General features: G+C 48.0%; 1 protein-coding gene across 1 annotated transcript in view; it reads right to left on the bottom strand.

The window, feature by feature from the left end:
• Positions 1–43: 43 nt before the first annotated feature.
• XPO7 (exportin 7) overlaps positions 44–23,178 on the bottom strand; it is a gene marked incomplete at its 3' end in the record, with an annotated part of 37,912 nt that continues 14,777 nt past the window's right edge. The window contains exons 5-23 of the mRNA XM_027702655.1: positions 20,793–20,897; positions 19,593–19,758; positions 19,020–19,093; positions 17,335–17,454; positions 16,735–16,881; positions 15,571–15,743; positions 12,940–13,133; positions 10,626–10,731; positions 9,495–9,630; positions 8,605–8,678; positions 7,485–7,565; positions 6,983–7,046; positions 5,731–5,839; positions 5,224–5,330; positions 4,651–4,739; positions 3,220–3,327; positions 1,714–1,796; positions 806–1,020; positions 44–182 (exon numbers count right to left, since the gene is read on the bottom strand). Coding sequence (XP_027558456.1) covers positions 44–182; positions 806–1,020; positions 1,714–1,796; positions 3,220–3,327; positions 4,651–4,739; positions 5,224–5,330; positions 5,731–5,839; positions 6,983–7,046; positions 7,485–7,565; positions 8,605–8,678; positions 9,495–9,630; positions 10,626–10,731; positions 12,940–13,133; positions 15,571–15,743; positions 16,735–16,881; positions 17,335–17,454; positions 19,020–19,093; positions 19,593–19,758; positions 20,793–20,897 — 2,290 coding nt within the window. The remainder of the gene's footprint in view (positions 183–805; positions 1,021–1,713; positions 1,797–3,219; positions 3,328–4,650; positions 4,740–5,223; positions 5,331–5,730; positions 5,840–6,982; positions 7,047–7,484; positions 7,566–8,604; positions 8,679–9,494; positions 9,631–10,625; positions 10,732–12,939; positions 13,134–15,570; positions 15,744–16,734; positions 16,882–17,334; positions 17,455–19,019; positions 19,094–19,592; positions 19,759–20,792; positions 20,898–23,178) is intronic.

Here is a 23,178-nt window from a genome sequence, read left to right as displayed (position 1 = left end):
AAATCAAATCCCTGAAAACACAACAGAGAGCAGGAGGAATTACCTAGTGCAGTGAGACCTTCTGAAATGGAAGAGAGAATATACATGATTACATGAGGCTCCAGACTGGCTATAAAGTTCATGTGGTCCTGGGTAAGAACTTCCAGCAAGGAATAGTAGGACTGGCTGAGCTTGGGATAATCCTGCAGGGAAAGGAGGAGAGGAAGAGTTTTAAGTCTTCATGGTTACCCTGGAACCATCAGTTGACGCTTTCTAGACCCAACCCTTTATTAATCCCTGGAAAGAACAAACCAACTCCTCTTCCAGCACATCTGTGGGCAAATAGATTTTCCCCTCTTCCTTCTCCCTCAACAAAACCATTCCACATCCAGCAGGTTCCCAACTCTGGTCTATTAAATCCTCTTTCCCACTGGTTGCAGTTTTCCCACAGGAAACTTGGACCTCTCCAGGTGTCAAGTCACCCAAAAATTCAACATCTGGGATATTGGGAAGGAATTCTCTGTGCGGGTAGGGAGGGGCTGGGATGGAATTCCCAGAGAAGCTGTGGCTGCCCCTGGATCCCTGGAAGCGCCCAAGGCCAGGTTGGAGCACCCTGGGCTAGTGGAAGGTGTCCCTGCCCATGGGATGATTTCTAAGGTCCCTTCCAACCCAAACTTGGGGCATTATCTGGGTGCTGAGGTGACACCATTCACCCAGGACCCGCTGCTGCACATTCCAGGAGCTGCAATTCCCTTCTCTCCGCGATTCCTTTCCCACCCAACCTCCCAGCCCTGCCTGCCCTGGGTGTTCCCAGCCTGCTGCTCACCAGGAGGTCGCTGTGGGGGATGGAGAGCAGCAGTTTGATGAAGGTTTGCAGGGCGTTGTCCAGGGCATCGTCCCCGTAGAGCCGGAACACCCCGAAGTTGACGTAGCTGCCGCTCAGCGCTGCCTTCAGCATGGAGAAGCAGATGGAGATGCCCTTGAGCTTCAGGGCGTAGACCTGATCCTTGGGGACCTCCCCCAGCGTCAGGATGCGATTCCCTGCACGGCACAGAAGGGGGGTCAGCGTTTCCAGCACTGCATCCCAAAGCCTTCCCGCTCGGGGGGGCAGGAAAACCAAAGTGGAGCCGTTGAGGAGGGGCTGAAGCCACCGTGGATTTGTCCCCCAGGGAAAAGTATGGCTCTTCTGGGATTTTCACAAAGCCACAGAGTGACAGGACAAAGGGAATGGCCTTAAGTTGACAGAGGGGGAATTTAGAGGGGATATTGGGAAGGAATTCCTCCCTGTGAGGGTGGTGAGGGGTTGGGATGGAATTCCCAGAGAAGCTGTGTCTGCCCCATCCCTGGCAGCATCCAAGGCCAGGTTGGACGGGGCTTGGAGCAACCTGGGCTGGTGGAAGGTGTCCCTGCCCATGGCAGGGGGTGGAACTTGATGATTTTAAAGTCCCTTCCAGCCCAAATCATTGTGTGATTTTTCAGAACTCAGTGTATTTTGCTGTGGGGACAGGAATGTTCTCCATGGTGTCCCCCTGCACCCTTGCAGGGGCCCAGCCTGGCTCCTGTTTCCTTGTTTCCCCCTCCTTGCCTGCCCACCCCACGCTTCCAGCAGCACCATCTCCCTGTATCCAAGCATCCATCTGGCACTGCTCCCCAGCCTGGCTCTTGGAGCCTTCCCAAGCCACGGGAGAGTCCAGGGCAGCCCAAGGCTGCTGGATCCCACCCGGGGCCACTCACCGTAGGTCGTGATCATTTTACTGGTCTCTCGGAAGAGCAGGATTCCATTGGGAGAGGACACGTCAAACTGCAGCCGTTGGGATCTGAGGGAAACACAGGGAATGGTCAGAGACACGCTGGATTCATCCCAGGGCTGGAGCCAGGCTGGGAGAGCTGGGGGAGTTCACTTGGAGGAGAGAAGGATCCAGGGAAACCTGAGAGCCCCTTGCAGGGCCTAAAGGAGCTCCAGGAGAGCTGGAGAGGGACTGAGGACAAGGAATGGAGGGACAGGACACAGGGAATGGTTCTCGGGAAGGAATTCTTTCCTGGGAGGGTGGGGAGGGGTTGGGATGGAATTCCCAGAGAAGCTGTGGCTGCCCCATCCCTGGGAGCATCCAAGGCCAGGTTGGAGCACCCTGGGCTAGGGGAAGGTGTCCCTGCCCAGGGCAGGGGGTGGAACGGGATGAGCTTTAAGGTCCCTTCCAACCCAAACCACTCTGGGACTCGAAACTGCAACTCAAACACACCTGGGAGTAAAACCAGAGCCACCAGTGCAGGAGCTGCTGGTTCTGGGACTCTGGGATGCTCCCTGAGTTCCCACCCTGCTCTGGTAGGAAACAGAGGACACAGGCATAGGGGCCAGAGGAGCTCTGCTGTCGCAGAAGAAAGGGCCTTATTTCTCATATGTCAGGAATATTATGGGATTGAGGCTGGAAATCAACCAGTCACTGGGATACTGCTCCCAAACACAACCTCTTGGAAGGCCCCCAGCCCAGCCTGACTGGCCCCCATTCAGGGCAGCACCAGCGAGTCCCAGCTTGGCACTTGTGGCCCTGCAGTGACTCAGCCTGACAACTGAATCACAACCAGCTGCCCAGTTCACCTCTGGAATAAATGCCTGGATGGTTTCCAGCAGGGATTGTGCCCCGGCTGCAAAGATGCAGCCTGGCAGGATGCATTCCCAAGAGCTCCCCAAGGCCTGTGCCCCAACCCTGTGTCCCTGGAACAGCCCGGCCCCTTCCCACAGGGTTGTGCTGGGAGCCAGAGCATCATCCTGGCAACCTTCCCATGCCAGCTTAGACAGCTCCTGAATTATCCCAGCAGCGTCACAGGTCCCTCTCTCTTCTGGCAGAGAAGAGCTGAGGCTCCAGAGCAAAGTGGCTGCCAGGGAAGAACAAGGTCCATCCATCTGAGAGCCGGGTTTTTAAAAGGGAGCAAATTTCCTGCCCCCAATTCCCAGCTCTGCCCTTGGGAATGAAAATATCCAGCGGTTATTGATCGTGTCTCGGTCTGACGGAGCCGCAGGATGTGATCTGTGGGATTTTCTTCCCTGCTGGAACAATCCCAGTCCCCCCCCCCTCCCTGTCCCCTCCTGGCAGCTTTTGGAGCATAAATAGATCGAAGGAGAGAAAACACAACAGGGCAGCGACACCCACACAAACAGACCCAGAGGGAACGGGATGAGCCTTCCAAGCCCTCCCAACCCAAAGCATTCCAGGAAATCCCGGCCAGATTCCAGGTTCGTACCTGTTATGGACCAGCTCAGCCATGAGTTTGAGGACAGGGGTGGTGCAGGCTGGGTCGTGGTACCAGAGCTCGATGGCTCTCTGCAGGATTGGCATGTAGGAGGGGTAACTGCCAGGGAAAAGCTAAGGAATTCTGGGCTTTCCAGAGGGCAAAATTTCCATCAAAAGGCACATTTTGTGTGCTGCACCCAAGCCTTGCAGAGCAGATTAATTAATGGAGTTAAACAGAGATGCTGCTTGCTGGGTCTGCTTTATTATTATTATTATCATTATTATTATTATTATTATTATTATTATTTTATCATCATCATCATATGATATTATTATATTATTAAAAATATAATTTATATAGTTATGTGTTATTTCTGCTGTTGATAAAATCACATATTGTTTATATTTATATAAAAACATATATATTATTATTATTATCATCTGATATTATTATATTAAAAATATAATTTATGTACTTATGTGTTATTTCTGCTGTTGATAAAATTACATATTTATTGTTTATATTTATATATAAATATATATTTATTATTATTATCATCATCATCTGATATTATACTTTTAAAAATATAATTTATGTACTTATGTGTTATTTCTACTGTTGATAAAATTACATATCTATTGTTTATATTTATATAAAAACATATTAATTATTATTATTATCATTTGATACTATTATATTATTAAAAATATAATTGATGTAGTTATGTGTTATTTCTACTGTTGATAAAATTACATATTTATTGTTTATATTTATATACAAACATACATATATTATTATTATCATAGTCATATGGTATTATTATACTTTAAAAATATAATTCATGTAGTTATGTGTTATTTCTGCTGTCGATAAAATCACATATTTATTGTTTATATTTATTTAACATATTAAATCATATTAAATATTAAGTTATTTTATCACGTAAAAATAATGATCATGATAATAAAAATTAACTGCACACACAATTTTTTCTAAGGCAAAGCAGAACCAAAGAAGGTTCTGGAAGGAAGGGGAAGCCACACAGACAAAGATGAGTCAGTGCAGACACCTCGACCTTCACCAGGCAAAGCTGGAGCCCGACACTGTGTCCTTTGGGCAGCAAAAGGACACGGATTCCTCACCCAAAGGACACGGATCCCGCTGCTCCAGGGACAGGAGGAAATGCTTTTGGTGCTGCTGGGATGCAGCCTTTGTGTTTTATAGGTCACAGCCCCTCGGAAAAACCCCGGCTGTGAGCTCAGAGCAGCTTTTTAGGTTCACTTGGCTGCAGACGGGCCAAGTCCGACCTATTTGGGCTCAGAGAAAGGACACTAAATGCCATAAAAAGTGATGAGAAATCCCAGGCAGGATTTCACAGGGAAAAGGGGACATTTGGATGCAGTCAGGGGTGGCTGCAGTTTTAGGGGAACAGAAGGATACATCCACTCAAAGAGCATCATGAAGCTGGTCTTGGCGTTGAAGGCAAAGGCAATTCCCCTCAAATCTCTCACCAAACCCACCAAAGTTCTCTGTGAGGAGAAAAGAAAGGTGTTAAAATAAAATACAGGCATGGAGCAATCCCTGCCCGGCTCCACTTCCCTCCCTCCCATCCCAACAGCAATTCCTGCCTGGCTCCACTTCCCTCCCTCCCATCCCAACAGCAATTCCTGCCTCTGCTGGAGCCCAATCCCAGCCTGGACAGTCCTTCCTCTCCAGTGCCAGGAGCTGGGACACCACTGGGATATTTCATTCCCAGCACAAGGAATGCTGGCAGGTGAGTCTCCCTGCTCCAATCCCAAACCACGCCTGATCCCGAGGGATACAGGTCATCCCCCCTTCCCCCTGGAAGGGAGGCTCCCACCATTCCAGCTTTCCAGAGGGGAGAGCAGCTCCCACTCTGCACAAATGAGTGCTCTCTCCTGCCCCTCTGAAAACATCCAGGTCCCTAAGGAAAACAGCAGGGAGAACATGGATAACAGGGATAACAGGGAATAAAAGTAAGTCCTGACTTACTTTTGCCTCTTGTTCATTGAAGGTGTTTGTGCTGAACATCTGGGCCACGGTCTCAAAGGCAGCAGTGAGGGGAAGCATGAACTGCTCGTACTGATCCTCATCTTCCCCTGAGAGGGGGAAAAAACCCAGGAATTTAGGAGAAAATAAATGGCACATCGCTGTGTCCTGTGCCAGACACTCCCCAGGAGGCAGAGGGACCAGAGGTCTCCAGCCAGGGGATCTGTCACTGCCAAAATCTGACTGACAGGCAGCTTAGAACAAACTGGGCCATGTCAGGAAAACATGGGATATCAGGATGGAAAAATTCAGCCCCAGGTTTGGTGACCTGTGCCTGGCAACGTGGCATCAAACCCACCCTCGAGCTTCTTTCCCTTCCTTTTTCTTTCGTGGGGGTTTTCCAACTCCAGCCTCCTTTCCTGGAGGGGCTTACAGCTCCCTAAAAAAAGCAGGGCCCAGCTTCTAAAGCCCAGGATATTGCTCTGATTCCCAGGAAAAGCCCCCCAGTACCTAAATCCACCATGAGCAGACGCCCCAGTGCAGTGTAGAACGTCGTCCGACACCTCATGTCCGTCAGGTTGGACTGATTGTTAATGCCCAGGAAGGAAAAGTGCTCACTCTGGAGAGGGAAAACAAAGGGGGGTTAAAGAGTAAAAGGCCTCCAGTGGCACCAGGGGAGGTTTGGGTTGGGTATCACAAAAAAATTCTTCATGGGAAGGGTTGTAAATCATTGGAACAGGCTGTGGTGGAGTCTCCATCCCTGGAAGGGTTCAAACAACACGTGGATGTGGCACTTGGGGATGTGGTTGAGTGGTGACAGTGGTGGTGGTGCTGGTTGATCATTGAATTCAGTCTTAAAGGGCTTTTCCAACCTTAACAATTTGGGGAACCACCACTCCAAACAGGTTCCTGTGCCAGGGATGAGGATCCCAACTCCAGCTGATCCCAGGCTGGGCACTGATGGGAAGCAGTGGGATCCAGGGTTACCTGGAGCTGTCCCGGAGCACAGGCCACCAGAGGGCAACAGGCACCGCCTGGAACAGCAAATCCCAGCGCTGCCATCCCTCACCCTGGAATTCCCCAGCCCCAGGGGAACCAGGAAGACTGGCTTTGCCTCTGGAGCAGAGATGGAATCCCCCCCTTTACTGCTGGGGACCCTTCAGGCTGCCTTAAAGCAGCTCTCTGAGAGCAGATTGCCCAGTTACTCTGCCCACATTCTCCATGGAAACAGCAATTCCAGACTGAATTCAGCTTCTGGGCCGAGGGCAGGACGTGGGAATGCCTGAAAAACACCCTCCCTAACTCAGGGAATGCAGCCCCTCATTCCACCAGGCACTGAAAACCCTCTGGAAGGGGCGCTGGGTGTCCAACTGCTCCAGCATTGGAACATCACAGAAATATGGAATAGAACCATGGAATGGTTTGGGTTGGAGGGACCATAAGGATCACATTGTTCTACTCCCTGCCATGGGCAGGGACACCTCCCACTATCCCAGGTTGCTCCAACCTGGCCTTGGACACTTCCAGGGATGGGTCTGGCCCGAGTGGAGAGCAGAGACCTCCCACACCAAAGGCCACAAAATTCCAGCCCCTCAGAACCCAACAGAGCTGGAACACAAACCACACCTTCCAGAGGCTCACCCGGTACCAGGGGAGCACCTGAGAGCCAGGAAAACTTCCAGAACGTGTCCAGGGGTCAAAGTGTCTCCCCTGGGGATTGTCTGAGCTGCACAAAGGCAGAGGGAGGAGGGGAAGGACTCACCGTGTGATTGTTCAGCATGAACTGCACAGCGCTCAGCTTCACCAGCTTCCTCACGCTGCTGTACGTGCAGGGGGGTTAAGGAACCAGCAGAACCAGCAGAGAATCCTTACAAAATCCTTACAAAAGCACTTCCAGGGCAAAGCTGGAAGGGGATTGTGTCTGTGTTATTCAGTACGTTGTGGATTCTCCTCCATTTGTTTCAAGAGCAACCAAGGCCTCAATGGAGAGACCTGCAGTGATAGGTTTGATTTACTCTGCCATAAAAAATTTCTCTGGAGCTTGTGGAAAAGCAGAAAACAGGCTGTAAAGTGGCTGTGGGTGGTCAACTCTGAAGCAATTATGATCCAAAATTTAAAAATCTACATCCCAGCCATCCACTGCGATCCAATGAGCTGTGGGGCAAACACACCCTGCTTTTCTCACTGCCCAAAAGGTGAAGGGGTTCCAGGATCTGTGACTTCCCTCATCCCTGTGCCCCCAGCAGCTCTTCCCAAAAGGATATCCAATGGAGAGGTCGTTGAGCAGCTGCAGCGTCTTGGAGGTGATGGGCTCACACCGACCCCAGTACTTCAGGTTGGTGATGCTGCAAGAGGGAAGAGGACAGGGATGGGTCAGAGGGGGTTTGCTCGGGTTCCCCTGGGCTGGGCAGCGGATTCTTCCAGTTTAAGTGACCCCAAAATGCTCAGCTCCACCCTCCACCGAGACCACAGACAGCACAAGCCACAAAAGAGCGGTATAAAATCACTGTACTTACATTTGGTTGACTAGAAAATTATCCTTCAGATAATCTTCACTACTTGGGTCCCAAGCTACACTGGCCCATAGCCAGGCCCTTGGAATTCTGGGGCACTCCAGGGCTGGTTTCTGCAGCAAGGGTAAGAGAATTCTGCGGCAGTGACTACATGCAGACGTATGCAATTCTGCACCTGCACCATCCACTGTCAGCTGCAGAATTCTAGTAGCCCTTGCTCCTTCCAGGAGAGCCATTCCATCCCTCGGGAATGCTGCCCAGCCGGGGTTTGTGGGACGAGCAAGGCCCCGTGCGGGTAAAAACGGGGGCGATGCTGAACGAGTGCTGGGGGGGAGCTTTTGGCTGCTCGGCACCAGGCACAGGGCACTGGGTGCCAGCTGCTCAGTTGGATCCAAACGCTCCAGAGGCTGGACAAAAAGCCAGGCTGGGTCTGGAGAAGAGGCCGAATTGGGTGTTGATCGGAGTGGAAGAGTTTTTTTTAAGGGAAGGATTCGGGACCGAGCGGCAAAGAAAAGCTTCGGAGGAGCCGCCGGTGCCTCCCCACAGAGCTCTCGTGGCTGCCAAGCGTGGAGTGACCACAGGGGACGTGTGCTGGGAGCTGTCCCCTCCCTGCCTCTGCTTTTTACTGGGAAGAGAATCCGTTCTCCTGGCGTGTGGCTTTATTTTTGTGTCTCGGCGTGGGGGACAAACCAATCCTGGGCGCCGTGCGTGACCTCAGCCCTGAGAAAAGCCTGTAATTCCCTCGAGGAGAGCCAGATGTTCCTAGTTTGTTTTTTTTTTAAAGGCTGACCAACGCTCCCTCAACCATTGCAGTTTTTCCTGGTGCAGCAGAGCCTGGGCTCTGGGCTGCCTGGGGAGCAGCAGCACTTACATTTTCCCGATGAAGACGCTCAGCACCATGGTCTCGTCGTTGAGCCCCAGCACCTCGGAGAGCCGCCGGTACAGCTGGGGAGGGAACAACACCCGGTTAAAAACCACCAGGAAAACAAGGAATCCTCCAAGAGGAGTCGTTTTTCCCTGGGTGGAACGATTTTAGGAGGAGTTTGCTCCGGGATTTCCCAGATCTCGGCATCTGGTCTCGCCCTGATCACTGTCTCCTCTTTCTTGGAGGTCCAGACTGCACATAAAAGCAGGAGCACTTGGTTTTCCAAGGAAAAGGGGGCATAAAAACCATGCTCTTCCACCTCCAACTACAGGCAGTACTTAGAGTATTTATCTGGAACTCTTCTCAGCAGCCCCCAAGTCTCTGGGGTAGGGAAGGAAGGTTATGACCAGAAAGGCAGAGAACCCAGTTTGGAGCAATGATGTTCCCATCCTTCATGTGTTTTTTAAATTTAAAACAAGGATATCACACCTCTAAAGAGGCACCAAGGCACCAGTACACCTACAACTGCCTTGGCATGAAGAGAAGGGAGATTCATCTCCACTTCAGAGCCAGGGAAGCAAGAGAGAGATGAAACTTGGGATTTCCGTGGGTGTTTGAGGTGGTCAGAGGTTTTCAGGGAAAACTGAATTATGGTTTCCAGTTCTCAGCTCCCGAGAAGGAGCCAAAGCCAATGGCTCCTTCCTGACGTGGTGTTTCAAAACAGCTCCAAAATAACACTTGGAAAACAAATCTAGAAATCACAGCAAATGGGACTTGTAGGAATCTCCAGCTGAAGAGAGGAGAAAATCATTAATGCCCCTGGTTTTCCTTTAAAAAAAAGCAGGGATCAGTGGAGTTTGGATCCCCAAGGAGCCCCAGCCAAGGGCACTGATTACCTTGGAAGACTTCTGCACCTGATCTCCGATATAGATCTTCCGGAACTGCTCGAAGAAGCTCAGCATGGCCAACTCCAGCTTCTCATTCCCAGCCTGGGCCAGGCGGGAATCCGTCAGGTTCATCAGCTGCAGCACCCTGAGAAAAGGTGGGAAAACACACCTTGCTGATGGACACCGGGAGCAAGGAGGGATTTCTGGGATTGTGGTGCCGTTTCCAGGCCTTTTGCTTTCCGGGGGAATTGTTGTTTTGGGTTGGGAATTCGCAAAACTGGTGACAAAGCAATGCCCAGGGCACAGTGCTCTGTGGTGTAAAGCTGTTTTAAGGCTTCTCCATCCCTGCAGGAACACCCCCCATGAGCTGGGGGGGAGGATTCGGGGGTAAAAAACACCCCTGCAGCACAACTGGGGGGCAAACCCGAGGATATTCCTTTGTGCAAGTGCCAAAAAGCAGGAAAGAAACCCAAATATTAACAGATTTCTGCGGACATTTATCATCTGTGATGGCTCTAATGGTAACTGAAATATAGATGGGGTCTCACAATTTCCCCTTTTTAATTCATCAGCCTCATGGGAAGCCAGAGCTTGGACCTGTTGGTTTACCCACAGCTCAGCTTCCACACCTTCACACTTCAGCTCCTTCTCCTGCCCTGGTTTCCAAGGGGAGAATTGAGATCTGGACCAGAAAACATTCAGTGGGACTCAAGGTTTTATTCTCAGACCCACCAAATGAAGCTTGCACCGGGCCAGGATTTGCAATCCCAAAAATCCCAGCATGTTTTAGGGAACACCGTGAAGTTTTAACTTTAAAATTCCAACATCCACAGTTCATTTACGGTCAAAAGTCACTTTGGGTTATTAACCACGAAAAAAAAAGACTTTTCCCTCTAACCCAGCAAAGAACCATCATGCATTTAGTCAGTGATTTAACCAACAAGCCCCTTTTCCATGCTCTTCCCCTCTCAGTTTGCTCCTCACCACCCAAATCCCCCCAATTCAGCCACCGATCCCTCCTTCCCGCCGCCAAGCCGCCAATTCCAAGGGGTTTGGAGGTGAAAGAGAGGGAAGAACACAGTGGGAGGGTCAGCAGGGCGGTTTTGGGGAGGGCTCCAGGACCCAGAGGTGAGTCCCTACCGACAGACCAACTCTCCATCCATGGCATCCTGCTCGTCCGTGCTGGCGAACGACACCCGCCCGCCAATGACCGCCCCGATGATGTAGACGAGCCACGTCAGGCGCCCTGCAAGCAACAGAGGACGTGAGAACCAGCAAAGAACCACCAGATCCACCAGATCTGCCCCTCATCTGGGCACACAGCAGGCACCTTTCTGCTCTGGGGGTTGTCTCTCCCCATAGGACTCGGTTATCCACCGGCCCTGCGGTGAGGAACCTCTCCTGACAGCCCTGATGTTGATCCAGGTCTTTGATGGAATGTGCAGTGCCAAGGAAAAAAGGCTCTGCTGTTGTGTTTATGTGACAGAACTTTCCATCTAGGTTGGATATTAGGAAGAATTTCTTTGCAGAGAGGGTGATCAGCCATTGGAATGGGCTGCCCAGGGAAGTGGTGGATTCTCCGTCCCTGGAGGTTTTTAAGCTGAGACTGGATGTGGCATCAGTGCCATGGGCTGGGAACCACGGCGGGGTTGGATCAAGGGTTGGACTTGATGATCTCAGAGGTCCCTTCCAACCCAGCTGATTCTCTGATTCTATGATCTTAATGCTTCCATTGCTATTTTGTGGTGCCCCTGGATCCCTGGAAGTGTCCAAGGCCAGGTTGGAGCAACCTGGGCTAGAGGAAGGTGTCCCTGCCCGTGGCAGAGGGTGGAACTGGATGGGCTTTTAAGGTCCTTTCCAACCCCAAAGCATTCCAGGATTTACTAAAGGAGAAAAAAAGAGTGCCAGATCTCCCTGGAAGACTGTCCTTATTCAGAGCTTTTCCACTACAGAAAGTCAATCCTTATAAAATGAGGTTCTGTGCACTTTAACACGCCACAAAGTGTTTATTCCTTCAAGGGATGTGGAGAAGTCAACTTAGATGGGAGATTTCCCCACAAATAAACCCAAAAGAAAATAAGGAATAACTGTGTTAAACCAGACAGTGACATTTCAGAAGGAAAAGGAACAATTCCCATACCTGTGCTGATGCACCCAACTCCTCCAGAGAAAGGGAAGCAGATCCAGTGTTAGAGAAGGGAATAATCCCTGAGCCCCCAAAGGAGCTGCTGTGCTCTGGCCTGTGTCAAACAACTCCTGACCCCCCAGGACTGTGCACACAAACCACTTCAGGCAGTGGCACCAGGTGAAAATCCCACTGCCAGTTGCTCTTTACCAACAACCAGCTGGAGGTTTCTGCTCCACAGCCAAAGAGGAGGGTCAAAGGAGCACCCACATCCCCCCTCAGGTAAAACAGGGATGGCAGGGCTGGAGGGGGAACACCCTCGTGACTTGTTTCTGAAAGAACAGGTGAGGAAATACATTATATTTCCCCCTAAAAATAGGAATGGAGTCAGTTATAGGACAGCACCGTCTCCAGCCAGTGAAGAGGGCCAAAGGAGCACCCACATCCCACCTCAGGGAAAACAGGGATGGGGAACACCCTTGTGACTTGTCTCTGAAAGAACAGGCAAGGAAATGTGTTATATTTCCCCAAAAAAGTTAAAATTGGGTCAGCTGTAGGACAGCACCATGAGAGGGGTCAAAGCAGCACCCACATCCCACCTCAGGTAAAGAGGGATGAGCTGAATGGGGAACACCCTCGTGGCTCTGACAGAACAGGCAAGGAAACATGTTGTATTTCCCCCAAAAATCAGGATGGGGTCAGTTCTAGGGCAGCCCCCTCTCCAGCAGGAACATTGGTCCAGAGGAGAGCAACGAGGCTGGGGAAGGGACTGGAGCACAAGTGCTGTGAGGAGAGGCTGAGGGAGCTGGGGCTGTTCAGCCTGGAGAAGAGGAGGCTCAGGGGAGACCTCCTCACTCTCTGCAACTCCCTGACAGGAGGGGGGAGCCGGGGGGGGTTGGTCTCTTTTCCCAGGCAACTCTCAGCAAGACAAGAGGACACAGTCTTAAGCTGTGCCAGGGGAGGTTTGGGTTGGATATCAGGAAGAATTTCTTTGCAGAGAGGGTGATCAGCCATTGGAATGGGCTGCCCAGGGAAGTGGTGGATTCTCCATCCCTGGAGGTTTTTAAGCAGAGACTGGATGTGGCATCAGTGCCATGGGCTGGGAACCACGGCGGGGTTGGATCAAGGGTTGGACTTGATGATCTTGGAGGTCCCTTCCAACCCAGCTGATTCTGTGATTCTCTGATTCTCTGATTCTATGATTGTGTGTCCAAACCATCCCACTCCCCGTGGCAGCACAGGGCGGCCGAGCCTCCCCGCCGGACGGGTTCTCCTGGGAATGACACCCCTTGGAAGAAAACACCCTCTGAGTCCTGCAGCTGGGCTCACCTTCCTGCACAGCCACGTCCATGGGGCTGGCAGTGGCACTCTGGAGCAGCTCCTGGTAGGACTGGGCTGACTGGTCGAAGAGCTGCACGAGCAGAGCACACGTCTTCTCGTACTCGCAGCGCCCGATGGTGGAGAGTTGGTCCAGCTGCTGCTGCACCAGCCCCGTGTCGTCCAGGGGATCCTCCAGCCCGTCCCTGAGTGGAGAGAGAGCAGGTTAGGAAGGGATTTATGGTGTGGGGATGCTGCCCAACCACAGCAGGGTGTTTGTGTTGGGCACAGGGTGTTTTCCAGGCATGCAGGAATTCCAGTTGTGCTTCCATCACGATGGGAAACGACTCAGAGCAACATCCGACCATCCCTGTGGCCACAAACCAGGAGAGCAGCAGGGGCTGAGGTGGGAAAACCAGCAGCACCTGGGCTGAGAAACCTCTTCTTTCACCCTTAATGTTTATCTGGGTCTTTTAACATTCATCCGGGTCTTTCAACACTCATCCAAATTTTTTAACATTCACCCAGGTTTTTTTAACATTCATCCAGGTTTTTTTTACATTCATCCACGTCTTTTAACATTCATCCAGATTTTTTAACATTTACCCAGGTTTTTTTAACATTCATCCAGGTTTTTCAACGTTCACCCAGGTTTTTTTAACATTCATTCATGGTTTTTAACATTCATCCAGATTTTTTAACATTCACCCAGGTTTTTTTAACATTCATCCAGGTTTTTCAACGTTCACCCAGTTTCTTTTAACATTCATTCATGGTTTTTAACATTTATCCAGTTTTGTTTAACATTCATCCAGGTTTTTTAACATTTATTCAGATTTTTTAACATTTACCCAGTTTTGTTGAACATTTATCCAGTTTTGCTGAACATTTATGCAGGTTTTTTAACATTACCCAGATTTTTTGCATTTATGCATGTTTTTTAACGTTTATGCAGGTTTTTTACCATTCACCCAGGTTTTATAATATCTATGCAGGTTTTTTAACATTTATGAATGTTTTTTTGCATTTATGCATGTTTTTTAACATTTATGCAGGTTTTTTACCATTCACCCAGGTTTTATAATATTTATGCAGGTTTTTTAACATTCACCCAGGTTCTTTAATATTCATCCAAGTTTTTTACCATTCATCCAAGTTTTTTAACATTTATGCATGTTTTTCTGCATTTATGCATTTTTTTAGCATTTATGCAGGTTTTTTAGCATTTATGCAGGTTTTTTAGCATTTATGCAGGTTTTTTAGCATTTATGCAGGTTTTTTAGCATTTATGCAGGTTTTTTAGCATTTATGTAGGTTTTTTAGCATTTATGCAGGTTTTTCACCATTCATCCAGGTTTTTTAACACTTATGCATGTTTTTCTGCATTTATGCAGGTTTTTTAGCATTTATGCAGTTTTTTTACCATTCACCCAGGTTTTCTAACAATTTTTAACATTCTCCTTCCACTAGGACCAAGTCCCATCCACCCCTGAACGCTTCCAGGGATGGGGCAGCCACAACCTCTAAAGATCCAAACCAAAAAAAAGGGATCAGCCCACCAGTTTTCCCTAAGAGAGGCATTATTTCCCTGTATTTGTTCTCATCCAACACAAACACACACACACGGTGGAAATTCATCCCACAGGAATTCAGGCACTACAATGGAACCCTGTAGGCTGCCCCTGCACTCAAAAGAATTAAAAAGAAAAGGTACTTTTAGGTCTAATTTGTGCCATCCTACGGCAGAGATGTACAATGAGGTGACTCACACCTCACATCCCTGCTCTGCTGGGAATTCGGGAATGCTGCAGATCCTGGGTGGGATAAATTCTACCCAGAGCATGTTGCAGATCAAATCAGCCATTTGAGACTAAGCAAGGTCTCAACAAACCCCCCACCAGCTTAAAAAAACCCTAAATCTCTTCTAAAAAGCAGTGATTTAGGTGAGCCTCCCTCAGAAATCCTTTGATGACTCACAAAACTTCCGTGTTTGTGGCTGTTTGTAAAGGAAAACTGGGAAGAGAAACACATCAGAGCCTGGTGTGACAGTCATGGAATCCAGGAATGCTTTGGGTGGGAAGGGACCTTAAAATCATCCAGTTCCACCCCCTGCCCTGGGCAGGGACACCTCCCACTAGCCCAGGGTGCTCCAACCTGGCCTTGGACACTTCCAGGGATGGGGCAGCCACAGCTTCTCTGGGAATTCCATTCCAGCCCCTCCCCACCCTCCCAGGGAGGAATTCCTTCCCAATATCCCATCTAACCCGACTCTCTCTCAGTTTTAAGCCATTCCCTGTTGTCCTGTCACTCTGTGCTCTTGCAAACAGCCTCGAAGGTGTTTCCCACCCCAAATTCCACAGTTCCCTGGCACTCAGGGCTCTGCACCCCTGAGCCTCCACCCTCACAGCCAACAATTCCTTCCTAATATTCCACCTAAATTCCTCTCTCTGCCCGTGGGAAGCCATTCCCCCTTTTCCTGGCACTCCAGGCCCTTGGGAATAGTCTCTCTCCATCTTTGCTGCAGGTCCTTCCTGAAAGGCCACGGTGAGGTCACCCCGGAGCTGAACAACCCCAATTCCCTTTGGGAAGCCTTTTTCTGCCAGGAGAGCAGCTCCAGCCCTGGGAGCCGAGCTGTGCCCTCACCTGAGGATGATGTGCACGGATTCCAGGCGGGATGTGATGTAGGCTTTGGTGACCTCGGGGGTGTAGGTCTCCAGCATGTGGGGCTCGGTGGCCTTCACGTAGGGCACGGACGCTGCCAGGCGCTGCCACAGGCTCAGCAGGTAGTGAACACTGTTGGGAGCAAACTCCCAGTGCTTCCAGAGGGAAAGGGAAGGGAAGGAAAAAAAGAAACAAACCCAGGGAGTTATGATCTGGATTATTTTAGCCAGATTATTTTCACGGGATCACGGAATTCCCGTCCCCCCTCCTCCGACTTGGGAGGGCCACGGGTGGTGTCAGAGGGGTCTCCTTGCACTGGCAGAGTTTCCAAGCTGGAAATGCCAGTGGGAACAAGGAATTTGAGGAGGATCAGGTCTGCTGAGCCAGGGGCAGCATCTCTTGGTGTTGAGGGGGATACAGAGATCACAGAATCCTGGAGTGGTTCGGTTTGGAAGGGACCTCAGAGCTCAGCTCCTTCCACTCCCCATGGGCAATGAACCTTCCACTGGACACAGCAGCATCTAAAAGCTTTAAGGGCCTGGTTGCCAAATTAACCAGGAATTTCAGTGCACACCTGGATTCAGTGGCACCAGCAGCACTCAGGGAGATAATCCCGAGTTCCCAGGATGTGGAGCTGAGCCTCCAGTCCCCAACCACGGCCGAGCTCGTGCTGCACAGCTCCTCACACCCCCTGTGCAGCCTCAAGCTGCTTTCAGACATTAAAATTTAACAAACAAAGGCATTATCTGAGCTGTACAATGTTCTGAACCCTGCCCTGTGCAGGGGGGTGGTTACAAGCTCGATACACCAGTGGAAAACTCAGTGGGAATATGGTTTGATATCCCTATTACTGGCAATCCCTGCGACGTGAAGTGAGACACAATTCTAAAAATAAGCCTTATTTAACAGGTTGGGGTTTTTTTTTTTCTCTTCTCTGCTAGGATTTGGAAAGCCTCTGGAGGCATGGCAACTCTGCCTTCCCCCACAGGCTGCTCAGGCTCCATTCAGCAGGAATTCACAGGATAATCATGGCTACACCGCGGGATTCTCTGAGAGGGGTTTGGGGCAAAAATAACCTAAATTAAGGGGCAGGGAACAGAGCAGGGGGGTGTGATTTTGTTTCAAGAGGAGGAGAGCCACGTGTACCTGCAGGCTGGTCACTGTGAAGTTGGCAATGAGCCGGATGACCTCGGGGTAGTTCTCCACCTTCACCAGCTCGCCCAGCTGGTAATTGCTTTTCAACCGCGCCAGCAATCGGCAGAACTCGTGGTAGTTATTGGGGTCTGACAAGCTCTGAGGGGAGAAAAAGGGGAGAGGAACTGAGGAACAGCCCAGCAGTGACTGCAAGGGGCTCAGATTGTCACAGAAGCACATGGGTTGGAAGGGACCTCCACGATCACCGAGCCCAACCTTTGACAGAATCCCCCCCTGCCCAATAAAGCGGCTCAGGAAGTGCCACCTCCACTTGTTTTATGAACACTTCCAGGGATGGTGACTCCACCACTGCCCTGGGCAGCCTGTTCCAATGCCAAAGTACTCTTCCAGTGAAGGAATTTTCCTAATATCCAACCTGAACCTTCCTTGGCTGAGAAAAGGAAGAGAGCAGCAAGACATTGCCCCCTTCTCCCCTTTGCCAAGTTCTTCTTCCTCCTACGTGATCAAGTGGGACATGGACACTGGAGGCATTTTTGGTGGAGAAACACGATGAGGAGGAAGCAGAGCCCCAGTTCCACCTGGAACACCCACCTGGGGGTTTTCCAGTATCCGTTTGACTCCATCAACGAGATGAGACAAGAACTTTGCCCGCTCGGCGTTGTTGAAGAGGGATCTGCGAACGGAGGCGATCTGCACCAAGCAGGACAAAACCTGCAGGGGGATAAACAGGAAAATAGGGATTAGGAATATCAAAGGAGCAGCAGGTTTGCTCCTCGTGACAGGTGTGTGACACTCCTCTGTGTGTGACACAACAGCTCCACGTTCGTGATTTTGTGTACAAAGGAATTAGAGCAGAGGGAGTCACCCAGAGGAACAGCTCCATCCCAGCATCACAGAATCAGGGAATCACTGAGGTTGGAAAAGCCCTCCAAGGTCACTGAGGCCAACCTGTGACTGATCTCCACCAGCCCAACCAGCCCAGAGCACTGAGTGCCACGGCCAGTCCTTCCTTGGACACCTCCAGGGGTGGGGATTCCATCACCTCCCTGGGCAGTTCCAGTGCCTGACCACCCTTTCCAGGAAGAAATTCCTCCTGATGTCCAACCTGAGCCTTCCCTGGCACAGCTTGAGGCTGTTTCCTCTCCTCCTGTCCCTTGTTCCCTGGGAGCTCCCCCCTCCTGTCAGGGAGTTGCAGAGCCAGAAGGTCCCCTGAGGCTCCTTTGCTCCAAACTCTGCTCCCAAAATTGCTGGAATTCCTTCAGATGAAGATTAAAAATACACTGGGACTGGCTGGGAAAGCTGAGAAACATAACACAGACTAGGGAAAGTATTCCAGAGGATAAAAGAGTGGCAAGAAACAGAATTAAACTGTTCTCAACCCAAACTTCGGAAATTTAAATCCAGAGGAAATTCCAGGGTGCAGCTGCAGCAGGAAGAGGCTGGTGAAGAGGACTCTGAAGAGCAGGGCCAGTTAGTTGTGAGCAGCACCTGCAATCCCAATCCAGAGGCAAATCCCCATCCCTTGGAGCAGTGCAAGGCCTCCCTGCCCATCCCTGCTGGCTCTGGCAGTCCCTGATCACAGGGGCAGGACAATTAAATTGCTCCAGATTTCTACTCATTAACAACAACCAAAAAAAAAAAAAACCCAGAGTCTCACACTTCAAACCTCTCATGAATATTTGAGGCTCCAAATTCAGAATTGGCCAATAACCCTCCACCACAAGGAGCAGTGGTGTCTCCATGGAAAAAAAATCCTTCCCTCTGTAGCCAAAGGGTTCGTTTTCCTTGCAGCTTTAATTATGGGAAATATTTATCAGGCAGACAAATGCCTGGCAGGCAATCTTTTCTTTTTTTTTTTCTTTTCCCAAGAAATAATCTAACTTTTAGCTCAGTTGTGCTATTGGCCCTTTCATCCAAGTGGGACATGGCCTAGTTTTAAAGTGGGGAAGGAGAAATTCCATCCCTCGGGGTGTTCCCAGACTTCCTACCTACTACTCCTAGTGTGCTTTTAGGATCCAGCAGAGAGGAAATAACATCAGCTGATTCCCTCTAAAACAGGGCTGAGCAGGCAGAGGACAAAACAGGTTGGAATTCCAGCAAAAAAACTGCTCTGAGGGCAAATCCAAACCCTGCAGATGCTCCCAAAAAACCATCAACGGCAGCACTTGGACACTTCAGAGCCATCAGGGTGGTGTGAAGTCAAGCTGAACCACCAGTGAATCCCCCACAAGAATCCCACAAACCCTTCCTGGGAGGGAAAGGAACACTGGACTTACCAGAGGAGAGAACGAAGGAGGGATGGAATGATAAAGATCAAAAAACAACTGAAGGGTCGAAGAATCCAAGAATGCTGCAAGAGAAAAGAGCATTTTATCTCCATTTACTGCTTTCCACAGGCCTGGTGCTTATTTTATCCCCAAAGCCAAGTGCATCTGTCACACAAAGCACCCCCAACCCAAGAAAATTGCCGAAGGATTTTGTATTTTCAGGCAAAAAGCCTTTTCCTAGAAATAAAGGAACCCACTGGCACTTGGAACCGAGGGAGAATGACAGGGAAGTATTTTAAGAACACAATCTGTGCAAGTGCCTGGTGAGAACAGCAAGGATGTGGAGAACAGGTGCCAAATCAGGTTATTTATATATTTAAAAAAAAAAACCAAACAAAACACCCAACCAGTTTGCTGCTCTTTGAACTGGGAGGTGCAAGACTGGAAGGGCAGAGGAGTCCCCCTGACTGGATTGTGTGGTTCCCCCCCTTAAGGAAAAGCTGGATTTAACCTCTGGAATTCCAGGCACACGGTTTTTACGGAGCTCAGAGAAGGGCTGAGCAGGTCCTGCAGCCCAATTACCTGATCTCCAACTGGTTGGGATCTGCACAGTGCAAAGATCATCCGAGGACTCGTCCGTGGAGGTGCCGATGAAATCGAAGTTCAGGCAGTTGTGGGTGAGCTTGAGGAGCTGCATGAGCAGCCCGTGCTGGCTTTCATCGTTCAGGTTCAGGTTCTTCCCAGAAGCCTGGAAAATACATGGGATTAAGGCAGGAAAAGGAAGGAAAATAGAAAATAAAATCCAGGTGACAGCCAAGGATTGAGGTCAGAGCAGGAGGTGGCACCACGAGGGTGGTGTGGCACAGGCACCAGGCGTGTTCCCACAGGAGGGGTTGGCATGGGCACATTCCAGGCTTTCCAGGAGATGGAGAAACAGGCAGCACTTCCCTTCCCACTCCTTTGGAAGTGCACAGGGAGCAGCTGCCAGGTTTGATATCCGGGAGATAAGGAAGTTCTTACTCAGGTTAAACATTTTCTGCCTGCCGAGCACCTCACGGGAGGATTATGGATTTATAGGTCATCTATTTTAATATACAGAGGCACAATATATATTTTATATAGAGATAGACAACATATATTTTTATATAGATACATCATAGATATTTTATATCTAGATATACAATATATATTTTATATAGATATACAATATTTTATATCTAGATACACAATATATATTTTATATAGACAATATATATTTTTATATAGATATACAATATTTTATATCTAGATATACAATATATATTTTATATCTAGATACACGATATTTTATATCTAGATACACAATATATATTTTTATATAGATATACAATATTTTATATCTAGATACACAATATATATTTTATATAGATACACAATATATATTTATGTCTAGATATACAATATATATTTTATATCTAGATACATAATATATATTTTATAGATATACAATATATTTATATATAACAAAAATATACTTATAATATATTCTATTATATTTATTAATAATTTTATGTATTAATAATTTTATTTTATATTTACTAATAATTTTATTGATTGATTGATAAATAAATTTATCCATTTATTTAGACATAACATTTCCTTAATAAGCCCAAGTTTTCCTGGAAAAACAAGTCCAGAACCCAGTGTTTGGGACAAGAAAGCTCCTTCCAGGAGGGAATTTCAGCCCCAAAACGTGTCTCCCCTCCACTCAGCCCCCAATAAAAATTCCAAGCCCCTCCTTACCTGTTTCAGTAAACTGCAGGACAGGTTGAAAATATCAAATAAAGAGGAATCCCGGAAGGAAGAGGCAATTTTCCTGTGCTTGGTCAGTGGGTGGGTTGTATCCGCCTGGGCAGAGGGAAAACCAGCTTAGAACTCATGGAATGGGACCAGTAGAACCAGTAGGATCCCTGGGGAGCACTGGGAGGGCAAGGATTCCCTCCCTGGAGCTGCCTAAAGCAGGGGGATGCACCAGGATGGGATAATTCCATGGATAAATCCCTATTCCTGGCTGGGTAGTGGGATGGAGCCTTTCTGCAGCCCATCAATAAATCTCTTTTCTGTTATATTTTTCATATATTTTTTAAAATATTTCTAATTTTTACAATATTTTTTGTCATTTTTAAAATATATTTTTAATTTTTTTTTTTTTTTTGGTTTTGTGGGTTTTTTTTCTTTTTTTTTTCCTGAACCCCTCTTAAATTTAAATTTCCTCACCCAGTATTGAGTGAACCAGGACCAACCTCAGCTTTCCACACTGACCTTCCCAAAAAACCTCATGGAAGCATCAAACACTCCTGTCCTTATATTTTGGGGGAAAAGCCCTGGAACACCCCAGCAGTTGGTGGCAGAGCAAAACTGGACCTAAACTTGTCAGGTGTTCTAAGACTGAATTATTCCTCAGCTCTAAAATTAAAATTTCAGGGTTTTTAAGAAAATCTCAAATTATTTCTGGACCAGTGAAAATGAGCATTTTTCTTTTCCTTCACCACGAGGTCACAGGGCTTAAATCAGGGAATTTGGTTTAAATTACTGAACTGGGTTTAAATCAGGGAATTTAATTTAAATCAGTGAATTTGGTTTAAATCAGGGAATTTGGTTTAAATCACTGAACTGGGCTTAAATCAGGGAATTTGGTTTAAATTACTGAACTGGGCTTAAATCAGGGAATTTAATTTAAATCAGGGAATTTGGTTTAAATTAGTGAATTTGGCTTAAATCAGTGAACTGGGCTTAAATCAGGGAATTTAATTTAAATCAGGAAATTTGGCTTAAATTAGTGAATTTGGCTTAAATCAGGAAATTTGGCTTAAATTAGTGAATTTGGTTTAAATCAGGGAATTGGGCTTAAATCAGAGGATTTGGCTCAAATTAGTGAATGTGCCAAAATCAGGGAAATGGGCTTAAATTGGTGAACTTGGTTTAAATCAAGGAATTTATCTTAAATTAGTGAACTGGGCTTAAACCAGAGAATTTGGCTTAAATCAATTTAAATTAAATTTAAACTTTGTCTTAAATTAGTGACTTGGTTTAAATCAGTGAGCTGGGCTTAACTCAGTGCACTCCAGTCCCTCAGCACCTCCAGGCAAGTCTATATACTATATAACACTATATAATAATATAGCATATAATACTATATAATAATATATTCTATAATACTGTATAATAATATATTATATATAAAATATACTATATTACTGTACATTATCTATTATACTATTATACTGTATAATAACATATTATAATATTATCTATAATGTTATATTTTATATATATATATTTATATATCATAATACACTACTATACAATATTATAACATATATATTTAAAAACCAAACTTCTTTTCATCCTTGCTGATGGACACATCCTAATTTATAGGGATTTATATACATATATATATTTAAAAACCAGACTTCTTTCCATCCTTGCTGTAAGGAAGTGAAGGAACAGCCCCTCTGTGGAGACGAAATTTGGGTTTTACAAAGCCTGGGCCAAGGAAATGGCAACAGTAAAAAGGCTGGATCAAGATTTAGGAGGAGATCTGAGGGTCAGGATTTGCTCCTTGAGGAATTAAAGTGATTTGGGGCTCTGAAATGGATGCAGAAAATGTTCAAATTGGATTTAAAGCATTTAAATCTGAGGCTGGGGAAGCTCAGAGGGGCTGAACTCCAGCGAGTCCAGCAGAAGGAAATGGGGAAGGACAAAACCTCCTCCTCTGTTCCCAGTTCTGAGAACAATTTAATCCCCCTCCAAATCCCACTCAGGGATTCCTCCAATGCCTGGATTAATATCCCAGGAAAATCAAAGGTTAGTTACTCAGCAAGGCATTAAAATCCAAACCCTTGGTTACACCTGATTTTCTTGGGAAAATCAGAGATTTTATGGACATTGTGACCCTCCTGCCTCGGGACCTTCGGGGGAGCTGACTTTGCTGCTGGAAAAAGGATGGAATCCGGGATAGCAGCAGGTAAAGCCACTCATTCCCACTTCCAACATCCAATTCCAAGAGGCAGCACAACCTCGGAGGGCTCCCAAAACCAAGGAGGAAGCATCTGGAAGGGACTCGGCCCCAGGAAACCAGTGGGAGCTGAGAATTCCCTGCTGGGAACTCCAGGAAATTCAGTCCTGG

Source organism: Neopelma chrysocephalum, unplaced genomic scaffold (genome assembly GCF_003984885.1).
Source record: "Neopelma chrysocephalum unplaced genomic scaffold, ASM398488v2 Primary Assembly neopelma1_190, whole genome shotgun sequence".
Taxonomy (NCBI): domain Eukaryota; kingdom Metazoa; phylum Chordata; class Aves; order Passeriformes; family Pipridae; genus Neopelma; species Neopelma chrysocephalum.
The sequence above is the reverse complement of the archived record's forward strand: the minus strand, read 5'-3'. Positions and strand labels throughout refer to the sequence as shown.